General features: G+C 30.7%; 3 protein-coding genes across 9 annotated transcripts; 1 reads left to right on the forward strand and 2 right to left on the reverse strand.

The window, feature by feature from the left end:
* Nucleotides 1-12: 12 nt before the first annotated feature.
* On the reverse strand, nt 13-8,770 carry LOC122576021 (phospholipase A2 inhibitor). Of its 4 annotated transcripts, none has more exons than XM_043745719.1 (6): nt 6,467-8,770; nt 2,077-2,202; nt 1,751-2,006; nt 1,180-1,496; nt 719-1,089; nt 13-647 (listed from the first exon to the last, which is right to left on the reverse strand). In XM_043745719.1, exons 3-6 carry the CDS (start codon nt 1,997-1,999, stop codon nt 406-408), a joined length of 1,179 nt encoding a protein of 392 aa, XP_043601654.1. In that variant the 5' UTR covers nt 2,000-2,006; nt 2,077-2,202; nt 6,467-8,770; the 3' UTR covers nt 13-405. The 4 variants fall into 4 exon arrangements, with proteins under 4 accessions (XP_043601654.1, XP_043601658.1, XP_043601657.1 ...); XM_043745723.1 differs by lacking the exon at nt 6,467-8,770 and adding an exon at nt 5,981-6,364; XM_043745722.1 differs by lacking the exon at nt 6,467-8,770 and adding an exon at nt 5,884-6,364.
* On the forward strand, nt 2,260-5,753 carry LOC122576018 (ATP-dependent DNA helicase Q5-like). 2 transcript variants are annotated; one of them, XM_043745715.1, is made up of 10 exons: nt 2,260-2,530; nt 2,723-2,844; nt 2,934-3,098; nt 3,182-3,358; nt 3,427-3,606; nt 3,671-3,776; nt 3,851-3,959; nt 4,039-4,266; nt 4,340-4,492; nt 4,558-5,753. In XM_043745715.1, the coding sequence occupies exons 1-10, from the start codon at nt 2,410-2,412 to the stop codon at nt 5,471-5,473; spliced, it is 2,277 nt and encodes a 758-aa protein (XP_043601650.1). In that variant the 5' UTR covers nt 2,260-2,409; the 3' UTR covers nt 5,474-5,753. The 2 variants fall into 2 exon arrangements, with proteins under 2 accessions (XP_043601650.1, XP_043601651.1); XM_043745716.1 differs by lacking the exon at nt 2,260-2,530 and having other exon boundaries at nt 2,770-2,844; nt 2,924-3,098.
* Nucleotides 8,771-8,920: 150 nt separating the features above from the next.
* On the reverse strand, nt 8,921-23,767 carry LOC122576022 (CD9 antigen-like). 3 transcript variants are annotated; one of them, XM_043745725.1, is made up of 5 exons: nt 23,056-23,767; nt 14,805-15,116; nt 13,748-14,020; nt 12,980-13,119; nt 8,921-12,241 (listed from the first exon to the last, which is right to left on the reverse strand). In XM_043745725.1, exons 1-5 carry the CDS (start codon nt 23,119-23,121, stop codon nt 12,232-12,234), a joined length of 801 nt encoding a protein of 266 aa, XP_043601660.1. In that variant the 5' UTR covers nt 23,122-23,767; the 3' UTR covers nt 8,921-12,231. The 3 variants fall into 3 exon arrangements, with proteins under 3 accessions (XP_043601660.1, XP_043601661.1, XP_043601659.1); XM_043745726.1 differs by lacking the exon at nt 23,056-23,767 and adding exons at nt 15,421-15,954; nt 16,042-16,282 and having other exon boundaries at nt 8,921-13,119; XM_043745724.1 differs by having other exon boundaries at nt 8,921-13,119; nt 23,056-23,756.
* Nucleotides 23,768-23,921: the final 154 nt, after the last annotated feature.

The raw sequence follows: 23,921 nt of genomic DNA on the forward strand, positions 1-23,921 counted from the left end.
TACACATTTAAATATAAATATATATAACATTTATTCGATACTAGACATACTCGAGACAATAACAATATCAAAATTACATGTTCTTCGTTTATAATTATTAAGTCAATAAATTCAGCATGTTAATGTCGTAAAAAATAGCTTGTAAGAATATTCAGTGATGGTTCTATCCTTTTTCTTTACTTCTAAATTAATCACCACATATTGCATTATAAATATTAATGCCTCATTATATTATTAAACATACCTTATTATATTTTAAATTACTTATGACAAAAAAGAAATTATGTATTTGTGTGTTATATAATAAAAAAGAATGAAACTTCTCGGGAGTTTAAAAATGATTGACTATTTTAGCGTTAAATCTCTTCTTTGTTAATTCTTAATCGAAGAACGTTTTCATTTCATTCATAAATCTTCTCGAGTATCACCGGTTGCTATAGAGGTGTATCGTACCCTCTTGTTCACCGAATCTAATATAGGCTCAATTTTCTTTTGTAATTTCGTGCGTTGTACATAAATTAAGGCGCACACCAGTCCTATTAACACTATACAGAGGAAAAAGAGCAGAACAGTTGCACCGCGTGGAGTTGATGAGAACAATTTCGGCGTACAGTTCTTTGTTTCATGTATTTCATGATGTATTTCACCTATAAAAGTAAATTACATTTAATTTCATATCGTGTTTGGCAAAAAGATAATTTTTATCTAATACAAGTACCTTCAAAACATTTCAAATTGTCTTTATTACGAACAAACACTTTCGTCTTCCTCATCCACTTTATAAAGGGATTTAATTTGCACGAACACACAAATGGATTTCCAGTGAAATCTACAGCTATGCTTTGATTATGCTTGATAAGAGTGTCCATAGCGTGCAGATCATGATCGACCACTTTTGTGAACTTATTTCGTTGAAGATCCAAGAAACGTAATTTGTGGAGACAGGATATATTAAAATGCAAAGCGGTAAGTGCATTATCGCCGAGATAAAGGTCCAAAAGATTCGGGAGATCGCAGAATACATTACTGTCCCGAAATTCTGATATTTCATTTTGTTCCAAATGGAGTTTTATCAGTTGCGTTAAATTACTACAATAATTACAAAACATTATTAACAATTCATAAATTTGTCGATTGGGGAATTAAAATTAAAGAAACTGGAATTTATGAATTCGATACCTATTGACAAAAATATCATGTAGTGTCGCTGCAAGATCTCTCGGTGGACCATCCTCGAAGGCGTCAGTTAAATGGAGTTCCAAGAGGGAGACGAAATTAGAGAATACCCTGGGATGACTTCTTGCAGGATCCAACGATAATTCGTTGAAATCTAAAATAAGTCGTTCGACGTGTTGGACGTGATGGTATGCCTTCCCTCGAATTTCTCTTATTTTATTGTTAGACATATCTATCACTCTTAAGTGAGGCAAACTATCTAGAGTGCCGAATACGTTCCATGGAAGCTCTCCGAGATTGTTCCCGGTAAAAATAAGTACCTAAAAATAGCACAAATATATCAATTGGTTTGACAAATTTTATAACTAGACCGCGGATATTTATGCAAATTCATATCTTTATAAATATAATTAAAACAGTGGGGCCTAGCTATAAAACTATTTTGCCCTTTACACATTATGAAAAGTAATATACTTTAGATATCTTTTATATTTTAAATTTCTCATAAATACATAAAAATTCGTAGTTTATTTATAACTAATACAAATATTAATCTTTAGTACAATGATTTTACCTGTGTATCGTTCGGCAAGTGCGATAACGGCGCCGCGTTATGAAATCCTGATTCAGTACAATTAACGACATACTGATGGTGATTCTCGTAGCATGTCCTCATGCAATAGCAACGATTTTCAAAAGATGGTCCACACTCCACTTTGGCGGTTTCTAACGTTTCCAACGAATGCCAATTAGGGTCGCAAACATTGGAAAAGTCAGCGGTGGATGTGCATATTAAAAAAAATATTGCATAAAATTTCTTCATTATGCATCTAAAATGAATAAATAAATCATAATTTCAACATATCGATACTAATCTTATCTAATTCCAGTCTTACATACGTATAGGTTCATTTGTCAATACAATAAAAATTGTTAAACTAAAGACATTATATCTTTTTCATCTATTATTCTTTTCAAACACTATAACTGTAGTCCATTTCATTTAATGTCTCAATATTTTGATATCTGTAATAAAAATTTTTATTTTAAATATTGCCGCGCAAAAGATATTTAAAATTGCATCTTCTGATTGGCCGAAGCAAAATGAATTTTAAAACTAACACTACACTCGACCAGTAAGGTTAGTTTCTTGTGATCAAGCGTACAAGATATGTTTTGAATGTTTTTGCACACAATAATTCTACGTAGGCAAAAATTGAATGTTATACTTTAATGAATCTTGTGCAAATGAGTAATTATGAAGGTCATGTAATGAGTGTTATGAAAAATGTTTTTGGCTACGAAAATTTTAAAAACAACATTCAAAGAAATGCCATTATTTCTATTTGCGAAGGTCAGTATTTTTTAATATAAAAATTTGTGTTATGCATTAATTGCTAAGTTTATTAAGAACTGTATTAAATGTATATAATGCTTTTAATATATATGAAAATATAATCTAAAGATAATACTGTTCCACTATAATTATTAATATTGCAAAATTTGATTTAAAAAACAGATTAAAAATTACAATGTAAATTTGTAGGTACAAGATATGTATTTATATCTATGCCTCCTGGGTTTGGTAGATCTCTTTGCTATCAAGTACCAGCACTTATACAAAAAAAAGTTGGAATTATTTTTTCTCCCAAATTATCTTCTATGAAGGTAACATTTCTGATACTTCAAAAATGTTAATTGAATAAACTAGATTAATTAATTTGTCTAGTGTGTATTAAATAATCAGGTATTTTCAGAAAGAAATAGATTTTTTAAGAAGCAAACACATTAATGTTGGTTTGCTATCTAGGAGCACCAAAGAAAAAGAAAGGTATAATATTTTAAAAGATTTGACATCAATATCTCCAAAAATAGTATTATTATATGTAACTACTGAAATGAATACTTTAACTTATTTCAAGGTAAAGTATTTTAAAACTTTAACTTTACAATGTAAGATAATTAATTTTTTTAAAACTCAATTAACTTAACAATTTATTAACAGAAACTTGTCATTTTATTACAAGAGCGTAACTTATTGTCTTATATTGTATTTAATGAAAGTCATTGTTTAAGTGAATGGGGATATGACTTTAAACCCGGTTACAAAGATATAAATGCATTTAATGAAAAACTGAAATTTGTTCCTAAAATTGCAGTAACTACAACTGTTACTGATAAGGTATTAAAGGAATAATTTCAATTATTTACAGCAAATATTTGGTTGTTCTTAATTAAATATTTCAACAGGTAACCAAAGATATTTGCAAATTTTTAATGTTAGAGGACCCAAAACTTTTTGAAATACCTATACAACAAATTAATGTACACCTTGATGTGTGGTTTTTAGATTTACTTTCTGATCCCTTTGAACACCTTAAAACTTTTATTGTAGGAGTACTTGGTCTTTTTAATTCATCTGCTCATAAGGTAAATCTATTTGGCCTTTTATGGGTCTATATCGTAAATATTTATCAAGATTATGTGTATTCAGATAGATGAAGGTTTTGGCATTATTTACTGTCGAGAAATAGCTACTGCAGAGTTGTTACAAAATAAATTAAGTGCTCTAGGAATATCTACGCTTGTCTGTCACCATGGTAAGAAAATTATGGATTAATTATTAATCTTTATATTTCTGAATCTCAGATTTCATGGTTACGATATATTTTAGGATTAAAAAAAAGTATCCGACATATTATTGAAAGTGAATGGGTATCTGAGAAAACTCATGTTATCATTACAACATATGATTATGGATTTATACATAAGAAATCAATCAGGTTTACATATATCACAATAAAAGAAATGATATTTATTATTAATATATAATTCCAAATAATTTATAAAATATTTAACCAGGTGCATAGTTCATTGGACAATACCTGAAAATATTGCCAAGTATTATAGAGAATGTACACAGATACATTCAGAGAATGATTATACATATTGTAGAATATATTTTAGTATGAAAGAACATTCTTCTGTGAAACACGTTATTGAAAATCGCAAAATAATGAACGATATAGAACATATTCGGAAACGATTAAGTGAATATAACAAATTTGTCTCTTACTGTCTTTTAATAATGTAAGGAGTTTAAATTCGTCTAAACATTTCTTTTCCACAATTTTACAAAATTAGATAATAAAATTTTGCTTAGGTGTCGGCATGTAGCTGTTAATCAATACTTCGGGCACATAATACCATCTTGTAAAACGAATTGTGATGTTTGTAAAAACGAGGAAATAGTAAAGATCAGGGTATATAAGTTTATTGCATATTCAGAAAGTCTTGAAGGAATAAAATACAACATGTAAGTATCATTAATACTCAATCTTCAAATCCTATACTAACTTACAAATAGCTTTCAATTCTTAGCTGCGATATTAATGAGGATGTGAAGAAACAACAAACAATAGCCGAAAAGCAATCGGATACAGTTTCAAAAATTACGGAACAATCCGATATAATTCCACAAGTTAACGAAGAACCAAAAAGTAGCTCAGAAACAAAACATAAGTTATTAAAATCCTTCAGTAAAAAAATTACTGTGAATACGAATAATGATGTAGAGTGTATCAAGCAATGGGATGATAAATTTTCGCTAAACAAGAAAGAACGGTTATTAACAGAAAAAATTTCTCTTAAAAAAATTCATCAGTCAGTAGAGAGCGGCATTCAAAGTAACGCAAAGAATACGACGAAAACCGCAAAAAGTAATTCACGTATGATACAGTTAAGTCAACATGCGATAGCGCAGTCTTTGCTGGATAAGTACAAGTTAGACAATACAGTGATATCTTTGAAAATGATATCTTGTAGCTCGCAAGATAATATTTATCAATCTACTAAACCAAAAATAATTAATATCAGTCCCTGCAATAATAAACATAAAGATGAACAAAGGTGCAAGTCTAGTTCTTCGAAAGTTTTAAAGAACGATGACGAAATAAAGGTGTGTAAAGAAAAGGATCGTGTTTCAAAACAAAATTCTGGCGGGCCCAGCACTATTGAAGATAAACAGTTAGATAAAAGCTTGAGGAAACGTTTCGCCAGCGCAGATACATGTCCTGAAGATTACAAATTGAAAAGAAGAAAATTAGAGCACGAAAATGAATCAACTACAGGAACAGGAATAAATAGGGATAGAGGAAATGCTTTTGATTCGTGTTTTGAATGGATCAAGGATGATTCAAATGAAAAGCCGACGCATGAGCATGTAACGATAGAACGTGTGATGAATACATTTTCATTGGATAGACATTCAATAACGATAACACTGCGAAAGAAGTGAAGTTAGAGCGAACTAACGCGTTCGCTTTGAAAAGTACTCGATGCACGCAATATTGTACATATTTGTACTATATTTATCAATGTATTTATCAATCATGTAAATTAAACAGAGGTGCAATTGTACTTCAAATAGGACACAAGTCATATATCTTACAGAATGGAATTATGTACATAGAATACAATTGTTAAAAATAACATGATTAGTATTAATTGTTTATTAGTACTTATGAGTATGTTAAATGGTAGTCACAATAAAAGACACATTGCAATAGTTATTATAATTATCATGTTATTACGTAAAAGTGTATCTATTTTAGGTAATGAATTATCTAATCTAATTATCTATTATAATCTATATATATCTATATATTATAATCTATTATAGGTAATGAAAATATTTTTTAATACTACCAAAATAATAAAAGAATATTAGAAGAGAGAATATTTGTAGGTTGATGATATCTCACGCAAGATAATTTTTATTTTATTACGATAGATCGAACTGTACCGCATCAAAGTTAGAAGCGAAGTAGGTCGTCGAGTCATACTCGTAAAACGTCAAACATGCTTACCCACGCAACAGGTGATACTGAGTATAAAATATTGTCATGCTAAAACTTCTCTAGTTTTACGTTGTTAAATGTTTGTTCTACATATCTGTATCTATTTGTATTAGTAATTAAATTTCATTTTATTTTTATACTGATTAAAATAATTAAGCTTCATTAATTAATTAAACTTTCAAATCGCCTATTTTAATAAAAAAGTGAGTTATAATTTCTATATTATAATTTTAATTAATATCATTGAACAGAAGTTACCTACATATGATATAGTCACTTTCATTATCATTTCCTAATAAAAGACAAGAAAAAGAAGGGAAAAGAACTGTTAATTTCGCTGTTTCGCAAGTGTAGGAATTAACGATACAATTCAGGGACAATGTCTCGCCGGTCCAAAAATAAACAATTATTTAAGCATCATTGGTACTCACCGCTCGAAGCAACAGGAGGTAGAGAAAGATGAGAAAGAGGTGGAGGAGGAGGAGGGATGAGATCGTGATTCACCCAAGTTCACCGGTGAATTCGTTTCAGAAATCACTAAAGGAATCTCTTTGTTTTCATCTTTCCCTGGTTCCCTTTTCAAACTTGAATTTCACCTTAATGGTTTCAACAAACTTTCAAAGTTACGTTAACATTAACAAATTTTTCAGTGAAAGAATATAAACTGTAACTGTATTAACAATTTAAACTGGATTGAAGTAGGGGGAAGTTCCGTTGGCCAGCAATGTGGAGAGACAACCTGTTGAAGGAACACGACACCGAAACGAGTCACTGGATGCTCGAAATATCATGGCAGGCTGGAACAAAATGGAAAAGAGGACTTCACCTCACTGCGCGACGGACAACATTACACTTAGAGGCGGTCCGGACGTAGCAGCCGCACCTGTGCTCCCTCCTTCCAACCCTTCCTATACTTTTTCTCACTTTCTCCTTGTACCTCCGTGTCCCTCCTTTTTCAACGAATGTCGAGCTCGTGCTTTTCTCTGGGCCGTTTTTTATCTTTCCTTTTTACCTTCTTTCCGGTCATTCGTCTTTTTTCATCTGAATGCGCGTTCTTTTTATAGAGCTTCGCTTTTCGACGACGATCAGGCTGGCCCAAATTTTAACTGCATGTGTTGCACTTCCTTTAAGTGTATATACTGCTAACGGAGAATATAGATTTATTAAAGATAAAGGAATTAGATTATATCCATAGCTTTTGATATGTAGAAATGCGGAGAATCTAGATTTGAAAAAAAATTATTTACATTAATGAATAAATCATATCATATAATATAAATGATAATAGAAAAATTAAGATTTTATTCTTGAAGAATATACATTAAGAAATGAGAAGAAAGTTAGAATTTTCTAAAATATTAAAAAATTTCAGAGACCCACTGAATTAAAAATTATGCTTAATTTTTTCTTGTAATGCGAAATCGGTTTCGATATATCTTCGAACGACTAGTTTGACTTGAATGCTTTGCTTTACCTTGTACGCATGTGCCTTACATATATATGTATATGTATTTACACATTATGTACATACGACGTACCAGTTCAAGGAGATCAAAATTTAAACGCATGAGGTAAGCTTTAATGATTGTGAGTTATTCTTTTATAGTTTATCACTTTGAAATGCTTTAGATTTACATTTGCATTATAAACAAATCTTGTTTTATATTGCCATTTTACTAATAATTTAGTAACATGAGACCATAAACCTATAAAATAAAATATGAGAAAGTTTCATCGATAAATACTCTTACTTTAATCGATTGAAATCAGTGATTGACTAAAGTTATTTATTTTAGCCCTTTCGCTTAATAATTCCAAAATCTTTTTTAAAAGCTAGTTAATTGAATCCTACGGTCTGCTTGAAGTAGAAAGTGAATAAACGTTTACCGATCATTTTAACGCTAAGAAACTTCTTGGACACGTAGGACACTGGATGAAAACCACTATAATACGCAAACATTTGAACAATATTGCCAAGTAAGATCATCAGTTAAAAAGGAGATTGTAATAGTCACGGAAGTTGTAATTTTTAACCTTACGTAGTGATCTTTGGTTACATATAAGCTTATTTTTCTAATCTTTTACCAAGGATAAAATACTTAGGTTCTTGTAGAATGAATATTTTTTTATCAAATATTTAATTTCGTCTTTTCTGTGTTTCAAATGTTTTGTAATATAGTATGAATATGCGAAATATATTTAATAATGAAACTCTATTTTAAATTTAGTAGTGGAGAAGGAAAATCCGAGAAACATTATGCTTAATTATGTTATGAGATTTCTCTTGGTTGTGGTGTTGGCTTTATCTATCTGTAGCAAAGTGGCAAGTAACAGAGAATTGCTATATACTGGATTGTCATTTGAAATTTTAGCTTAAATTCTTTTTAAATTATTACATTTAAAATACGTTTGAATTCAATTTCATATTCATAATATTGTTTTATATATATATGTTTATATAATAATAATTGATATCTATATTTCTGATAGACGTCTAAAATTTGAAACAACAGTAAATAGCAGAAAGGATGTATAATACATTATGGCGGACGTTTTAGTGAGTACTAGGAATTTAAATGAATCTTCAGGCTATATAAATTTAATAAAAGTTACATGCCATGAAATATTAACGAATAACGAATTTGTATGCGTGAATGCGTTTCTGTGGTCGTGATTGCTATCTTAATTCTTCACAGTACTTATAGAGCTCCATTTGTTAAAATCAACTCGTCAGCTTTATACTGGGACGTATTTTATATATGTAATTTCTTAACGAAAACTAGTTTAAATAATAAAAAATAAAAATAAATAATAAAATTTATAGAGATAATAATTAAAATTCAAAATAGTTATGATTAGAATAGGAAAATAACTTATTGTCAGAATGGTTCCATTAAGTGTATATTGAACTTTTTGAACATCTTTCATAACATTTACTTGCGTAACATACATAAGTTTGCAAATGAACGCACACTTGGAAATCGCATATATGTCAAGATGTTAGCTTTGCTCGTTAATTCGTAAAGTATGATAAAAGTAATACCATTCGTCGTTTTATATTCAAAAGTGCGCAGGAGAGACCTTTTCTATAGAAATACTTGCGAAAAATTCATTTTTTAGTACGCCTTATCATCTTATTGTATAATCCTATATTACATAGAATTATGTTAAAGTTAAATTCGTGTGTCTCTCTTTTCTTTAAAGAAACAATACAATATACAATGTACAATCATTCTTAAAAAGAATAAATGATAGAATCAAGTGAGAATAAAAATATTTCGCTCAAAAATGAGTAAGAAAATATGTATATTCATGTATATATACGTTTATGCAAGTGTGTGTGTATATATATAAATATATTAATATCAAAATCAAGAGCATTATACGAGTGATAATTTTTCACGTGTTGTATGAATATACCTTCCTTTTTCTTTTTGATTTCTCGAATATGGAATCTTTTTTTCTCTGTATGCTTTGTAACATCAGTATATTCGACTTTATATTCATTTTCAAATATGTTATTTTATCTTTTTTGTACGTTTATTTCATTTTATGATTTCTTTCACTGAAATCGTATTTATTGCTCGTATGATGTCTTTCTTTTTTTATATGAAAGATCACGCAAGCAAAAGACCGACGGAATTTATAGTAATTACCACACATGTACAAAAACGATGCGATGACATAGGTGCACCGCCAATCACAATTATTAACTCTTAGAGATTTTTGTCAATTTTTTATCCGCCAACAAAGTGCAATTGAGATTCTACATCACACCGAGTAAAATAGTTACGTCAGCAAATAATGAACGACGTAATGAAATTACTTTAAATTCGAATTTATAATATATGCTTGAGCTTCATAGCATTATCTTTAGAAATGTTATACACACAAAGGATTAAGTTACAATTCAATTATTTTGATGAAAATCGGAACGATGAAACAATTTGTTCAATTTAGCTTATTTAAACTAAACTAACACATTGTACGGACTCATAATAATTGACAAAGAAACTTTGCGGCTTACAAGGTCACTTAACAAACAATTGGAAATTATAAAACCCGTAATTTATAGCAATCGAAACATCGCCTTCTTAATTGCTCATTGGGCAATCATTTTTTTCTTTATACTCGATATAAGCGCTTTCATATTCTTAATTCTTAGTCATTTTTACATACATAACATCAGATATATATGTGTGTACATACGCATAGACAATTATCTATCGATTCAACCAGAATTTCTTAAATATCACTCTTCACGAAATAATAATGACACTTGTAAAAAAAATAGAAATTAAATTGTACATACTACGGAATAAAATTATATCAGTTCGATATAATTTCATATTAGTGTAAGAATTTCTGGTTAATAAAAAAGACAATATACACTATCGTTGTGTATATCGTTATTTTTACACACATAAAAGAAGAGAGAGAAAACCCACGGAAAATAATATTACAACAAAGTGACCGATTAACACATTGCTTACCAATAATATTATTCAACAAATTTATATTTACACTCCCATAAAACGAAGTACGTATTGCATTTCATTTTGATAAATAGTAAAATTCTTTGATATACTGACTTGTCAATCTGTTGATCTATTAGAAATGTAATAAACAAAGTGTTAATCCGTACACGAAATAAATTTGATAAATTAAGAATTTAATTTTTACAGACTAGATACTATGATCTGTACTCTGTACGTTTTTGATTTGCTCAACGTACATATGCTCAAAATGAAAAGAATTTAAATACTTCCACAATCTTGCTTTGTACCATCATACTCATCACCAGAATGAATGTACAGACTCTTTTTCATTTTAGCCTATATTAATTCATTTGACGATGAATATTAGTGGAACAGTTAACGAACACTTGCGCTACTCGTTATTGTTACACATTATCTATACTAAAAATTCATCGTCAAATCTGTAAATCACCTCTATTAAGACACAACTATTCCAAAAGCAGCTCTTACTCGTTATGTCAGAATTCTTCTTAAAACATTTAAATTCTCAGTAAGATTATCAATTTGTTTAAGGTACAGTATATTTTTTTAACATATACATGCGTACGATTCATTATTTCATCTTATACATATCAAGAGCGGCATTTTTAATACATTTCATGAAATTTTACTTTTACAATTTCTACAATAAAACATTTATATCCCTGATTGATTCACTGTTAAATAATTTCTTCAATAATTAATAACCTCATTTGCTAAAATCTCTTGTTAAAAAAATATTGTATCCAGAAAGCGTCGAACACCGATAAAATAGATCACATGAATTTTCGCAGTAACGAGCTAATTCTTATAAAATTAGTTGCTTCTGTCTAGCTATGTCCTTTTTCTCTCTCTCATCTCTTTTTCTCTTAAAAGTTTGCCACTTTCTTTTTACTTTAAAGATAACATGGATAGACTATAACGCTACAAGAGATAAAATCGCTTAGTAGCATTTTTGTAATAATATAATCTCATTTGGACATCAATATTAATTATCAGATCGATTTCCTCGGAGCATTTTCATTATTTAATATACGTATATATTTATATATTATATACTTATGTATGTTAAAACTGGTATATTGGCAACAACTGAATAATTTTAGACTAACTTTCCGTTACAATTCTATATTAAACTTGACCAATCTGTTATTTTTCAATCTACTTGCATCATATTAAATAAAATAATATTAAAAAAACGAAAATAATTTTTTGTCAATCTACACCAATAACATATCTATTTTTCTTTGATTATTTAATTTTTACAAATTCATTTCTATATTAAAAATCATGTAAAAATTACTATTAAATTGATCAAGTTCACTTTATTTCTTTTGTAAAAGTGAATCGAAAAAGTGGAGTGAAAAGTCAAAGAAGACTTCAAAAATGTTTCCAAAATACATGATAAATAACGAATATAAAAAGGGTTGTGCCACAATGTGAACATTTTGTACCTACATAAAAAGAATAAAATTATTTTACGGCAGTCTGGAGAATAGAACAAAATTTGAGAGAATTCGTAAGTATAAGCATATCTTCCTGCATATACCAGTTGCAACAAAGAATTATCGACATCTTTATTGCTCACGCGAAATCCAATCAACTCAGCCCTTTCTCTCTCTTTTTCTCCCTCTCTTTCGTTCCTTGCTTCATTAACACATTAACGTTAGTTTGGTCTACTACTTTGGCCTAACAAAAATGTAAATCATATAGGTACTCTGTGAAATATTAAATGCTCATTTAGCGTAAGTCTTTAGCACGGAAAAAGATATACGGATGAAAAGAGCATTTGGCAGTAAAAGAAAAAACAAAAATTGACTTCTTTGTATACACCTTCCTCGACACTAAACTGAACGTTTCCACTGTGATTTCATAAGTATTGTTCGTGAGTTAGAGTTCATTATAAAAATAATTTCGGGATCGATGAACGTGTTATTAAAGAATACAAATGCACAGGGTGATTCATAAATTAGCATCTCAAGAGAGGGAAATTTGATTAATTTACTAACTGATAACATCATCCTGTACACGTGTACAAATGTAAATCACGAACATATAAAATACACGAGTAAAAAATCGATAGTTTTCCTCCCTGAGCAGGATAGTAATAATACAATGTCTAAAAATTTTGCGAAGAATACGCAAATAGTACGCGATACTGAAATCATATATTCAGAACATTGTTAATGCAAGAGATTCGACTTAAACGTTAAAACAGAAGCCTCACTTTAGTAGAATGCCAGCTTGGCAAGCTTCTTTCTCATTCCGGTCGGATACTACGGACAGATACCAGAAATCCACACGGATTGGCACAGAGATCAAATATCGCGATACTGGTTAGAAGATTGTGACACGGCGATATGTGGCGTTAAGGAAGGATTATACATACATTGCCGCCTAACAACATATTACGTTCAAGCTTTGTACCTATCAGAAGAACCGATTGTGCAGCACAACATTATAGAAAATATCAGTCCAAGGAGTTCCAGAATGCCTACACCAGCGGTCACGCCAATCACTATATTCCTCTGGCCGTTCAGTGTATCCATTAGCTTGTCTACGCAGCCCTAAAGAGAAAAGAATCGGTCAAAATCGATCGAGGCAACGCTTTCACGACGATTGGCACATTAATGCGCTCAACCAGCCGTGATTCCATCAGTGAATCATAACACTTTGTTCTATGGTTTTAACAATAGGTATTGGAGGAGATGTTAAATGCTTTGGCAAGTTAATTAGCTTTAAGAAACTCTACAACAGATGAACGATTTGTAAAAAGAATGTACATTAACTTGAATGATTCATACTTTTTTTAGCCATTGCTGTATAATATTCAATACTGTTATACATATATAATATTAAAGAATATTAAATATATATAATATAATAAAAAGAATTGTTAACAAAGAAAGTAATCTGTTACATGAATATTTTCCCATAAAAAAATCAAAGTTGTATTGAATTTTCTAAATGGAAATGAATGACTATTTTGCAAAGGTAGGTCTGATCAATTGTTTACTTCAGACCAAACTCTATTAAACGTTGGTTCAACGGGTACATTTGAGTCAACTAACTAAAACTAATTTCAAGCTGAAATTGCTTCCTTTTAGATGTTATGAAATATTCTTGTGCACTGTAGTGTTTTATCGCTGATGAAGTTACATATTGCTTGATACAATGTAGAAGAAGAGATATTACCTCGCTGTAAATTGCCGACCTAATTACACCGGCCACTTTAATTTTCCGATCTGCTTTGCATGCACCGCTGCTTCTGTCTTTACAGCAGGATTCGGGTACTTTGTACTCGTTATTTGCGTCCTCAGAAACGGTTAAACTGACAGGATTCGAGGGGTCTTTGGTCGCGTATTTGCTACCTGTCCAATCTGCTGGACCGGTTGCTCCACAACATCCCAATTCTGATTGGAAAGCATCCACAGTATCTGTATGAGTAGTGTCTTCGCCATATTTGTTCTAAAATGAAAAATGAATGAAAATAAATGATGTTTCTATATCTATTTATTTATTATGGTCTACTTGTTGTGTAGTTAAATATCATATGTTAATATAGTAAAATAGAATTTGCATTTGTGTACTTGCCATATTTGTTCTTAAACGAGAAATGAATTAAAATGAATGATGTACCTACATCTATTTGTCTATTATATATAATCTATTTGTAGCTCTGTTATATTGTCTTCCAAACTCCACACATCTTGTATAAGAACTCGATAGTTATTAGCACTAGATCATAGATATTTATGCATTTATGGGAAATTTAAATTTGTGAAATAGACAGAATGCGTGTAATATGCAAGAATATGCAACATTAAAAACTAATTACTCATTATGATATTTAGAGATCATCTTTTAGTTATTCATAAAAATTTGAATCAACATAAATATTTATAGTGTAAGTTTAATATCCAAATAAGATTCCTAGTGTCCATAACTAGGACACTAACTCATAAAGCGTTAACTCGAACCCGGTCACGCAGCAAGAAATATTAAAAAGAAACGGGAAGAAGCAATAAGGGATACGTTTGAACGACTAGACGTATCAACAAGTATCTAATTCAGGATGATGAATGGAGTAATTATAGGCGTTTGAGGAGGCAATTCAGAGAGACAAATGGACTAATTATAGAAGGTTAACACGGACATCGAGTACGGCGGGTCCAGGTTAATTACAAATTCCCTTTAACGGATAGTGGTACGAGCGTTTAGCTCGCGATAAAGTCGAGTAATTGTCTGATACCTTAACGGTATTTATCACGTTAGACTTGACCAGTTCCTCGAGGCGATTGCTATTGGCGTACAACCATGCTCCAGCCGCGATTTGTGCGACGATAACCACCAACAGACAGCTGAAGAAAGCGACCAGCATGCATTGAGATTCACGGAAGGCGCCGCAGCAACCGAGTAGAGCGACTATCAACATCAGGAACCCGGCTGAAAACAGGATGTAAAGGCCGGCGTTGAGATTATGCTGTTCCTCAGCCAGGGACGTCAGGAACGTTTGCCCTGTTAACATCCATAGTGCTAGAGCAACTGCTGCTAGACCTACAGCCTGAAAATTAAAGTTTTAGTTAATTTTTATTGATAATTTATATTATTGTATATTGCATTATTGTATACAATTGTATATCATTGTTATTGACCAGTTAACTGCGTTTGAGTTTTGTATACACGTGAATCCAAAACTTTATTTCGGTGCGGTTGACGTGTATACTCGTCGTGTGACATCAAAAATTATCAGTTACTATAAAAACTCAAATTTTTAGTAAGAAGTAACATAAATGACATTTCGCGGCAAATTTCCTTTATACTTCTAGTAAACCCATTATGTATTTTATAAGAAAAAGTGTGATTACTTGATTATTTTTTTGGTATATCGGTTATTCGGCGTATAATGTACTGCTTCTTATAAATTTAACATATAAGTTGATTATTTTTCCCAATGCATCCCAATGCATTTGTATACTTTATATAATATAGGCTACACCCTGAATTGTTTTGTGTACTTTTGGCAATTTTTAAATTTGCAATGTCGATTCCTTTTTCAACAATGATTTTTGGAACTAACAAAATTTTTTTATCGAATAAGAATGTAATCCTTCCTCGTTTTGCTTTATTTTTTTCCTAAAATTTATAATAGGAGCATTTGCCCTGTGTTCGGCGTGTATATTCGTCGTTGTTTGATTATAACTACGCACCCCGTAAGAGATTTTTCAAACTAAACTACTCCGTTAACAGATTAATAGGCTGTGGATGTTTATGCATTTGTGCAAAAATACACAAAAAACATAATATGCAAAATTATATGAAATATCCATGAAATATGCTATTGATTAAAAGTTCAGAAAATAAAACAAGTCTGTTTAGGTTCCATTTCTTTACTCGCGTTCCTAAAAATATGAACATTTATTATTATCGTTATCTTGTCAATTATTTTCCCTAATTATTTTGAATTAATTAATCTATTTAAGACTTACTAGGTTGCGTAGACGCAAAACATTTCATTTGCAATTATTTTCCAGCCAATTTACATTATTTAATTCCGTTCTTTGAAATTGCAATTGGCAAAGGGAACTATACGAATTTATTTAGTATCTTCTTTGCTAGTATTTTTTTTTCATTCCTGTAGTTGATATAGATCCTATAATTTGATGAAGTTCGAAGCAATTGAATTATTTATAATATGTAAATGTTATTTATAATATGAAAATGTTCATTGAAAATTAATTCTAATATTAGTATTTATTCCTTCATTTTTCTATAAATCTGTTATATATTTACACGCAAACAAATTAGATCTTATAGAAAAATTTATTATAATTAAATAATAAAACTAGATCTTCTATCTATCATTTTTTCTTTGATGAAATTATTATTTTAAACAAGGTCATGTGTAATAAAAGATCCAAAAGAAGTTGATAATTGTAAATTAAAAGTAATATAAAAATTCTCAAACAGAAACTAGTAAGTGGTAAGATCTGAATTCTTTCTTTCTTTCTTTTTAAAGGTTGTTCTGGAAGATTGGTAGAAAAATGTCGATATGCAGAGATGGACCAGTAAGAGGTTTTACAAGCTGTTTTCTAGGAAGCTAACGGAGTGCAACTACAGCACTACAAACAGCGATAACTTTTTTTGAGAGATAGTATTTCAGGGCTCAGTGGGACCCTTCTCATGATAAACGGGGTACCGTTGCCTGGCTCCCTAAGAAGGGAACAGGAAGTTACAACATAGCTCATGTTCTGAACAGAATAACATACAGAAATTTTACATGCTTACATTATTCCTTTTTCAAACAGCTACTGCAATTTCTTAAATTACATTTTTGAGTTATAATTCCTTTTTTGTTTTATACACTTAAAGATAAACGTCTTAAAAAAATTTTTTAAATTTTAGAATTAAAATATTACAGAAATCTGGAGAAATCTAAACGGAAAGAAAATTATTTGAAGAAAAAATAAACTCTTCTTTTAATTTTACTATCCTTAACTTTGAAGTTAAATTTATGAAGTATAATACATAAATATTCACATAAATAAAAACTAGTACTAGTTACGAATCTATATCTTTTTGTTCTGAAGGAACAATACTACAAATGCAAATGACGTATTGTATAGACTAAACGTTTTCCTACTCTGCCTGTAAAAATATGACCTGACCTTCTTGGCCCTATTGAGACAGAAAGAACAGGGAACGAGTATTCGGGTTTACGGCTTAAGCATCGTTCACAATGCGCTATATGGATAAATAATGAAGTATTCTTGTGAAATGCTTTTCAATGGCCTGTCCACCAGATGTGCGCACTTCCATGTGGAAACGTTTGGCCTTTCTCATTCTCCCCTTTTTGCAACAGCAACCGTGTAGCATTTTCGGGTTTGCTTTACTTCAGGATTTCCAAGTAAAAACCCGTGTCTTAGTATTTTTGTCATGATAAATTCTCTTCCTTGTTTATTCATATCTGATTATTATGCAAACACCATAATAAAGTAAAAAATTTATTTAATCCATCAGATAGTGGAACTTATCCTTCTTCTACTTATTTATGATCTACAAAAAATAAAATGCTTAGAAATAATAACGTGAATATCCTGATGTATATAGTAAAGAGCACATAAATAAAGAAATTCAGCTGTTATGAGATATTATTGTATTTCTATTTTTCTTCTATAATATACCTACAAAATTTTCTATAATATTTTCTTAATACATTCATGTTTTCTATAATGTCTATATTTATTGTGTACTCATTTTGAAGAACATATATATGTTCTCGTATGCAGGTGTAAAAGAGATGTTATATGTCATGTGGCCACTCAACGGCCAAGTACAGACTTATTTCCTGCGCGTATAATAACACACTACGTTTATCAGTACAATGAAACTAGGCTACACTCAATCTGGCTATATACAGAGTTTTCTTATAAACATTTCAACAGTCTGTAAGTAGTGTTGCACTCGAACACGTTGTTTACAGGGGTCGGAATAGGCTTCAAGATCGAAGATTCAGCAGTGGGTTAACCTAACAGAACACGTTCGAGATTTCCACTCAACATATAATCCTGGCAGAGGCGTGTCGTTTAAACAGAGGACTTCCTGTATTCCCGGCTCGTTTCGTGCTCGTTCGAGCTGCGAATGCTGATGTAAGAAACAGATGCAAGATCTCTGGTGGATCGGTTGAGTCAAGCGGATTCTTTGCCGATACAATCAGAGATCAGACATAGCGTAATAAATCAAGTCGCAGGCGGCTCGAATTTAATCCTCAACCTGTATCATCGGGCTATTGGAGACTATGACAATCTAGGTTTAGATTTAATTTTGGGAGTTTCGATTAGATTTAATTTTAGTACTAGATTACAGATTTTTATGGAAATTCATATTTTTTTAAGAATATAATAAAAAGGTAGAAGCTGGATAGAAAAAATTATTTTATCTACCAAGTATCATACAACGCACTGTACTTTGAATATTTTATATATTCTCTTATATATTCTTTTTAATATAGTCTCGTGTTATCTGCATTCCGTGCAGGTTTGCGCTTCCAAATTTTTTATTTATTACTGTTTATTGTTTATTTATTACTGTCCTTTATCACAGAGAATATCCCCTAGTATAGTCTTCGAAATATGAAAAAGGGGACGTACAAATATATAAATTATGTTTATTTGTAACACTAGTTCCACGAATAAAATACATCGACTAACGTTGTTGAACTTGACATAGTTGGCGCGAAATTGAGGAGCCAAATGCTTTCGACGAAAAGCTATGATACGTGCCACTACGCTATATATTTTCATACATTATTTTCTACCGTGTGTTCGGATATTATGGATTCTTAAAGAACTCGGTTTAAGACTTTTACGTTTGAAAAGTATAATTTAATCGATAGTTTATCGCCACATTTGATAGTCTTTGGATTATTTGCGAAAATAGAATCGATAGACTTTCCGTTTAAAAAAATCGATGATAAACTTTCGAATGTTTATTTTTATCCTTTAGAAATGAAATCATAGCGCCGAAAGGGAACCTGACATCAATTGAACGCCTCTGTGTATTTTGATTGTGTATATTACCCGTGACAGTAAACTGTCTACATAGGAGAACGAGGAATATTTATACAGGTGTTAACAAGCAGCTAGTTTCCCTTCTATAGACTGGCACAACCCTAGTCATTTAAGTCGTTAATCTTTAATGAGCGTGGGTATTACTCATATACGTAAATGTCACTGAGTTTGAAAATTGGTAAATTCATCGTTACATCGATGTCTAATTTTAGAATCCCATTATAGCAATCGCTTTTTTTTACGCAAAATACATAAAGAGTAAGCAGAAAGAACAAAAAATATCGCAAAACAGCTACATTGAGAAAATGAAGTTTAGATATCTTAGTCCAGCAGAACAAGAACGACATTGAATGAATTTAACTATATTGTTCACAAAATGAAGTACAAATACTTCACTTTGACTAATAATTAATAAAATATTAATTATTCTTATACGCGATGGAAAATCACCAAAAGCGAACATTCCTTGTTTTCCTGCTTTTCCTTTGTATGTAATTCTAGCGATTCACGAAAGTATCCGAACATTCCTAGAAACTTTTTATTTAAATATATAGTACAAAACATCTTGAAATCCCATTAATACTAACGAAATGCGGCTATTATGGTTATATCGCTAAAATTTGAAATGTTAAAGTTTGAAAATGTATATAGAAGATACCGAGATATTTATTGGATAGCATAACACTTCGCAAAGGTCGCTAAAGTGTTTGAACAGTCAATTATGCATTAATAAGCCACGATATTTAATGAGACCACTTGTAGCGTTGATTGTACGTTTAAGACTATTGTTCATGCTGCATACTAATTATCCACTAAGTGTATGTTTACAATAAATGTTTTGTAACTTTTGCATACATTTTCGGATTGCTTTCAATTGTTACTATTATAATCTCGAGATAGTAGTATCTCGTTACAATGCTAAAGCAATCTTACGAAGTTTCGTATAATGTACATGATATATTCATAAAGAAATTACGCAGTAAATATTCCAATACCTTTGTGAGCCTCTATGCATGTTGTCTGGATAACTTATCCGCCATGTTTGATTTTGAATCGATCATTCTTTTGAAGTTCGACTAATCGACGATAAAAACGAGTAGTACACGCATTGATATGGTGAATAGACGGGGTAAATGGGAATAAACTGGGCCATAGTGTAGGATGCAAGCTCGTAGGAAGAACATATTCGTTCTGTGACTGGAAATCTATATTTAAACGCACTTATTCCTCGTTGAACATTTTCAAACTAGACGCGATGCTTGTCTCGGTGCTGACATAAGCACTATTGTTAATTCCTCGGTAAAATATTGATGTGCAATAGCTCAGCTGGTGTTCGATCGATGCTCGCGGTTGTAGTTTAATAACCAACGAATCTGAGTCACTCCTACTGATTCTTAGTTTTTAACAACACATCATTAAAAATGACATACACGATTCATTTTTAAACATGATTCATAAATATTAAGGTGTACCTTGCCAGTTAAAAAACAAAAATTTTTTCGTGTTTCCCTTTTAGTTTTGTACGTATGGAATATCGTAGTAAAAGGATTTTTTGACATTTTTGTAACTAGGGAAGTTACTAAAAATGGTCGCCCGTTATAAACGTAATAAAAAGGTATTATTTCTTTGTGCGTCGTGAAAAAAGGACATACAGCAAAAAGTACCTCTTTTGATATTTGTCAGCTGGTCATTTATCATCAAAAGAAGGCTAAATCGGATGTATATGCATCGAGTGGAATTAGCTAAACCGATTACGTGAATCGGTGAAATATAGGGCATACAGCGATAAATGCGAGATACACGCATCACCCAGATGCAATCGATTCAGCTGCCCCCTTGAATTACCTCACGTTACACGAAAAAACTGAGGTATAAATAACAAGAGTTTTGACTATTTAGAGAACTTATCGCGTTAATTACAAGAAAGTTCTTTAGATCTCTAGACGAATATTATTCAAATGATGCTAAATGAACGAAGAAAAATTCGTTTAAAGCGATCCATTGATAATCGTGCAATTTTTTTTTTAGAGAAAACTGGATTCGAAGAAGATCCTTACGTACCTAGATGTAATCGATTCAGCTTCGCAAGAATTCAGTTATGTTCAAATTAGACACCTTTACATTTGTTCATATATCCACGTCACACTTTTATTTTTTGCTATTCATATCTTACACGCCACTGAAGCGACTGCATTCAATTATTTTGAAGAATCTAATATCTTTAATATGTAGTATTTTGGTATTCAAGTTATGAATGTATAGACAAAATATTGTTCTAGAAAGTTAAAAATCATTTTAGGATCAGATTGCAATTTTGTATAAATTATAAAACGGAAAAAATGGTTAGTAATTTCTTCAAAGAGGTTTAAAGTCACTAAAAAGGAAATTGCGTGGTATGGTTTATTTTATTTGAACTAACAGACCAATTTCTTAATGTTACTTTAGCTTATCCGATTATGTTACAAATTCAGACGCTTCTTACTTTTATTATCTTTGAAATAAGTTCGCGTTTGGAGATAAATTGGAGGTCACCGGGTTAACCGACTGTAAAGAGTGAATTAAGCAGAGTTGTTGGCACAGAAATTATTTTGCTCTTTTTGTCCTTTATCTCTTTATCTTTATTCTTACATATATAATATCTTTATTTAATAGCAGATATTGTCAAATTTTAATTTCGTCGTCATCAAAAATTATAAATAGGTAGTAATACGTAAATCAGAAGTGACAAATTACTAAAATTACATATAATTCTTACGCGATATTTATTTCTTAAATTTCATACAATTTTTCTATTAAAATTATTAACTTTTATAAAAACGTTTGCATGAAAACTCTTGAAGTTTATTGAACCAAATCACACATTATCACACGAGCCGTGCGCGTACTTAACGGTCATAACGCTCGATAAATTATATCCCCTTGTGAATAAAGTTATCCTTCATTATTAAATGGAATGCAATAATTTTATTGATTAATCCAAATCGCTTTAAATATAACCATTGAATATTTTATTGTTTCCTTATTGATCTTATCTTCCTTTTTCACCAAATTTTGACTCAGACATGCCCGAATTTTTTTTTAATATATTTTTAAAAATGATATCAAAATGGTGGAATTTAAAAAGAGATATGGCCATCCATTCCAAACAATATTGGAGAAATTGTAAATTAAATTAATTGTTGTAAAAATCGCAAAATATATCCATGTTTTTGTAAAAATTACAGGCATATCTAAGTTAATGGTCAAATTAAGTATGAAAATTTACCAAAATGGTATTGAGAGAAAAAGTGTAGTAACAGACCATGAAACAATTGTTCAGTTAACTACATCTATTAGCACATTCACGACCAGTAATTTTACGGAAGTCTTAAAGTAGAAAATCGCAAGTTTCTGCAATTAAGGCGATGACAAGAATTTGAGGAGTTACAAATATAGTCCGTATCACTTACTATTATTAATTCAAATAAGTACAAAACATTCTCCTTATACACTGATAGTTAAAAACTTGAAATGGTCAATGGTGTGATTTAAGTGAAGAATAAGAGAAATGAGGAAAATTAATCTTGTCATTTAAATTGTTTATCATTTGAATATTATGTATTTTCAGCATTTAACAAATTAACATATCTGGAGAAAAATACAAATAGTAAAAAATAGATTAGATTAATTACATTACAGATTGTTACTCTCTGCGTTTCAACCAGTAGTTAAAATAAATTATTCTAGCACGTACAGTGTTTACCACCATATTTAGTATGCAACTTCATTCATTTTCATTAAAATAGTTATTTATTTAACACTTACATCATTTACCATTTCAAATATTTAATTGGTCTATTTAAGTATAATCTACTCACTGAAAAATGTAATATTACGATAGCAATAGAGTTAACGTGTTAAAATATTTTCAAAAAATGCATTGTTTGAACTTACCCAAAATATAAGATTCACGCAGACTAACGCATACTTGACGAATCCGTAACATTCCGAAAGCACCATCTTCTTCCGAATTATAATATAACACACTTTAGTTAGGTTACTTTGGTAGGTTTATGGAAACTACGAAATTTCCTGGCCCGACGAGGAATCGTTTACATTCGATTTGGACGCTAATACACGGATGAGGGAGGGTTTCTTATTTTCTTTTTATTTATCTATGTAATAATAATATATTACGAATTATTTAATATTGTGCTTGCATATTATCGACAGGAAAACACCGGCCCATTCTATGCAACGATTTATAAGCAACTGTCATGGGGCACGACGAACGTACGAACTATTGGCGTTAGTTTTTATCGAGAGTGCAAGGTATGAAGAACAGACTGGTACTCTCGTACTCTCGTTTAAACCTCCTTGAAGCTGCAGCTTATGACGTCATTCAAATATTCTGTCTTCGTCGTTCGTAATTCATATCAATCTCTCTCTTTCTTACTCATAAACTAACCTCACTTTTTATCTCGTTTTATCTTACGGCATTTCGCTTAGTGTTATCTTACTCGTGCACTACTCCCACTCTTCTCTTCCTGTCACATCACATGCGCGAGCGCGCGGAGCACAAAGTTCTATTATATTTTTCCTGATACACTTTTTTTGGATTTTATTTTTTCTTATTTCTGAGGTTTGATATTTTAACTTCAAGATACTAGACCGCCGCGCGAATTTTGTATATTTTGTATGTTTACAACGCTGTAATATTATTTCTTATTTCAGCATGAAGTATTGTTATTTCCTTATATACATATATTTTATTAAAAGAATTAAATTATTAATAATTAACATAATTGCAGTAATATTGA

Source organism: Bombus pyrosoma, linkage group LG15 (assembly GCF_014825855.1).
Source record: "Bombus pyrosoma isolate SC7728 linkage group LG15, ASM1482585v1, whole genome shotgun sequence".
In the NCBI taxonomy this organism is placed as follows: domain Eukaryota; kingdom Metazoa; phylum Arthropoda; class Insecta; order Hymenoptera; family Apidae; genus Bombus; species Bombus pyrosoma.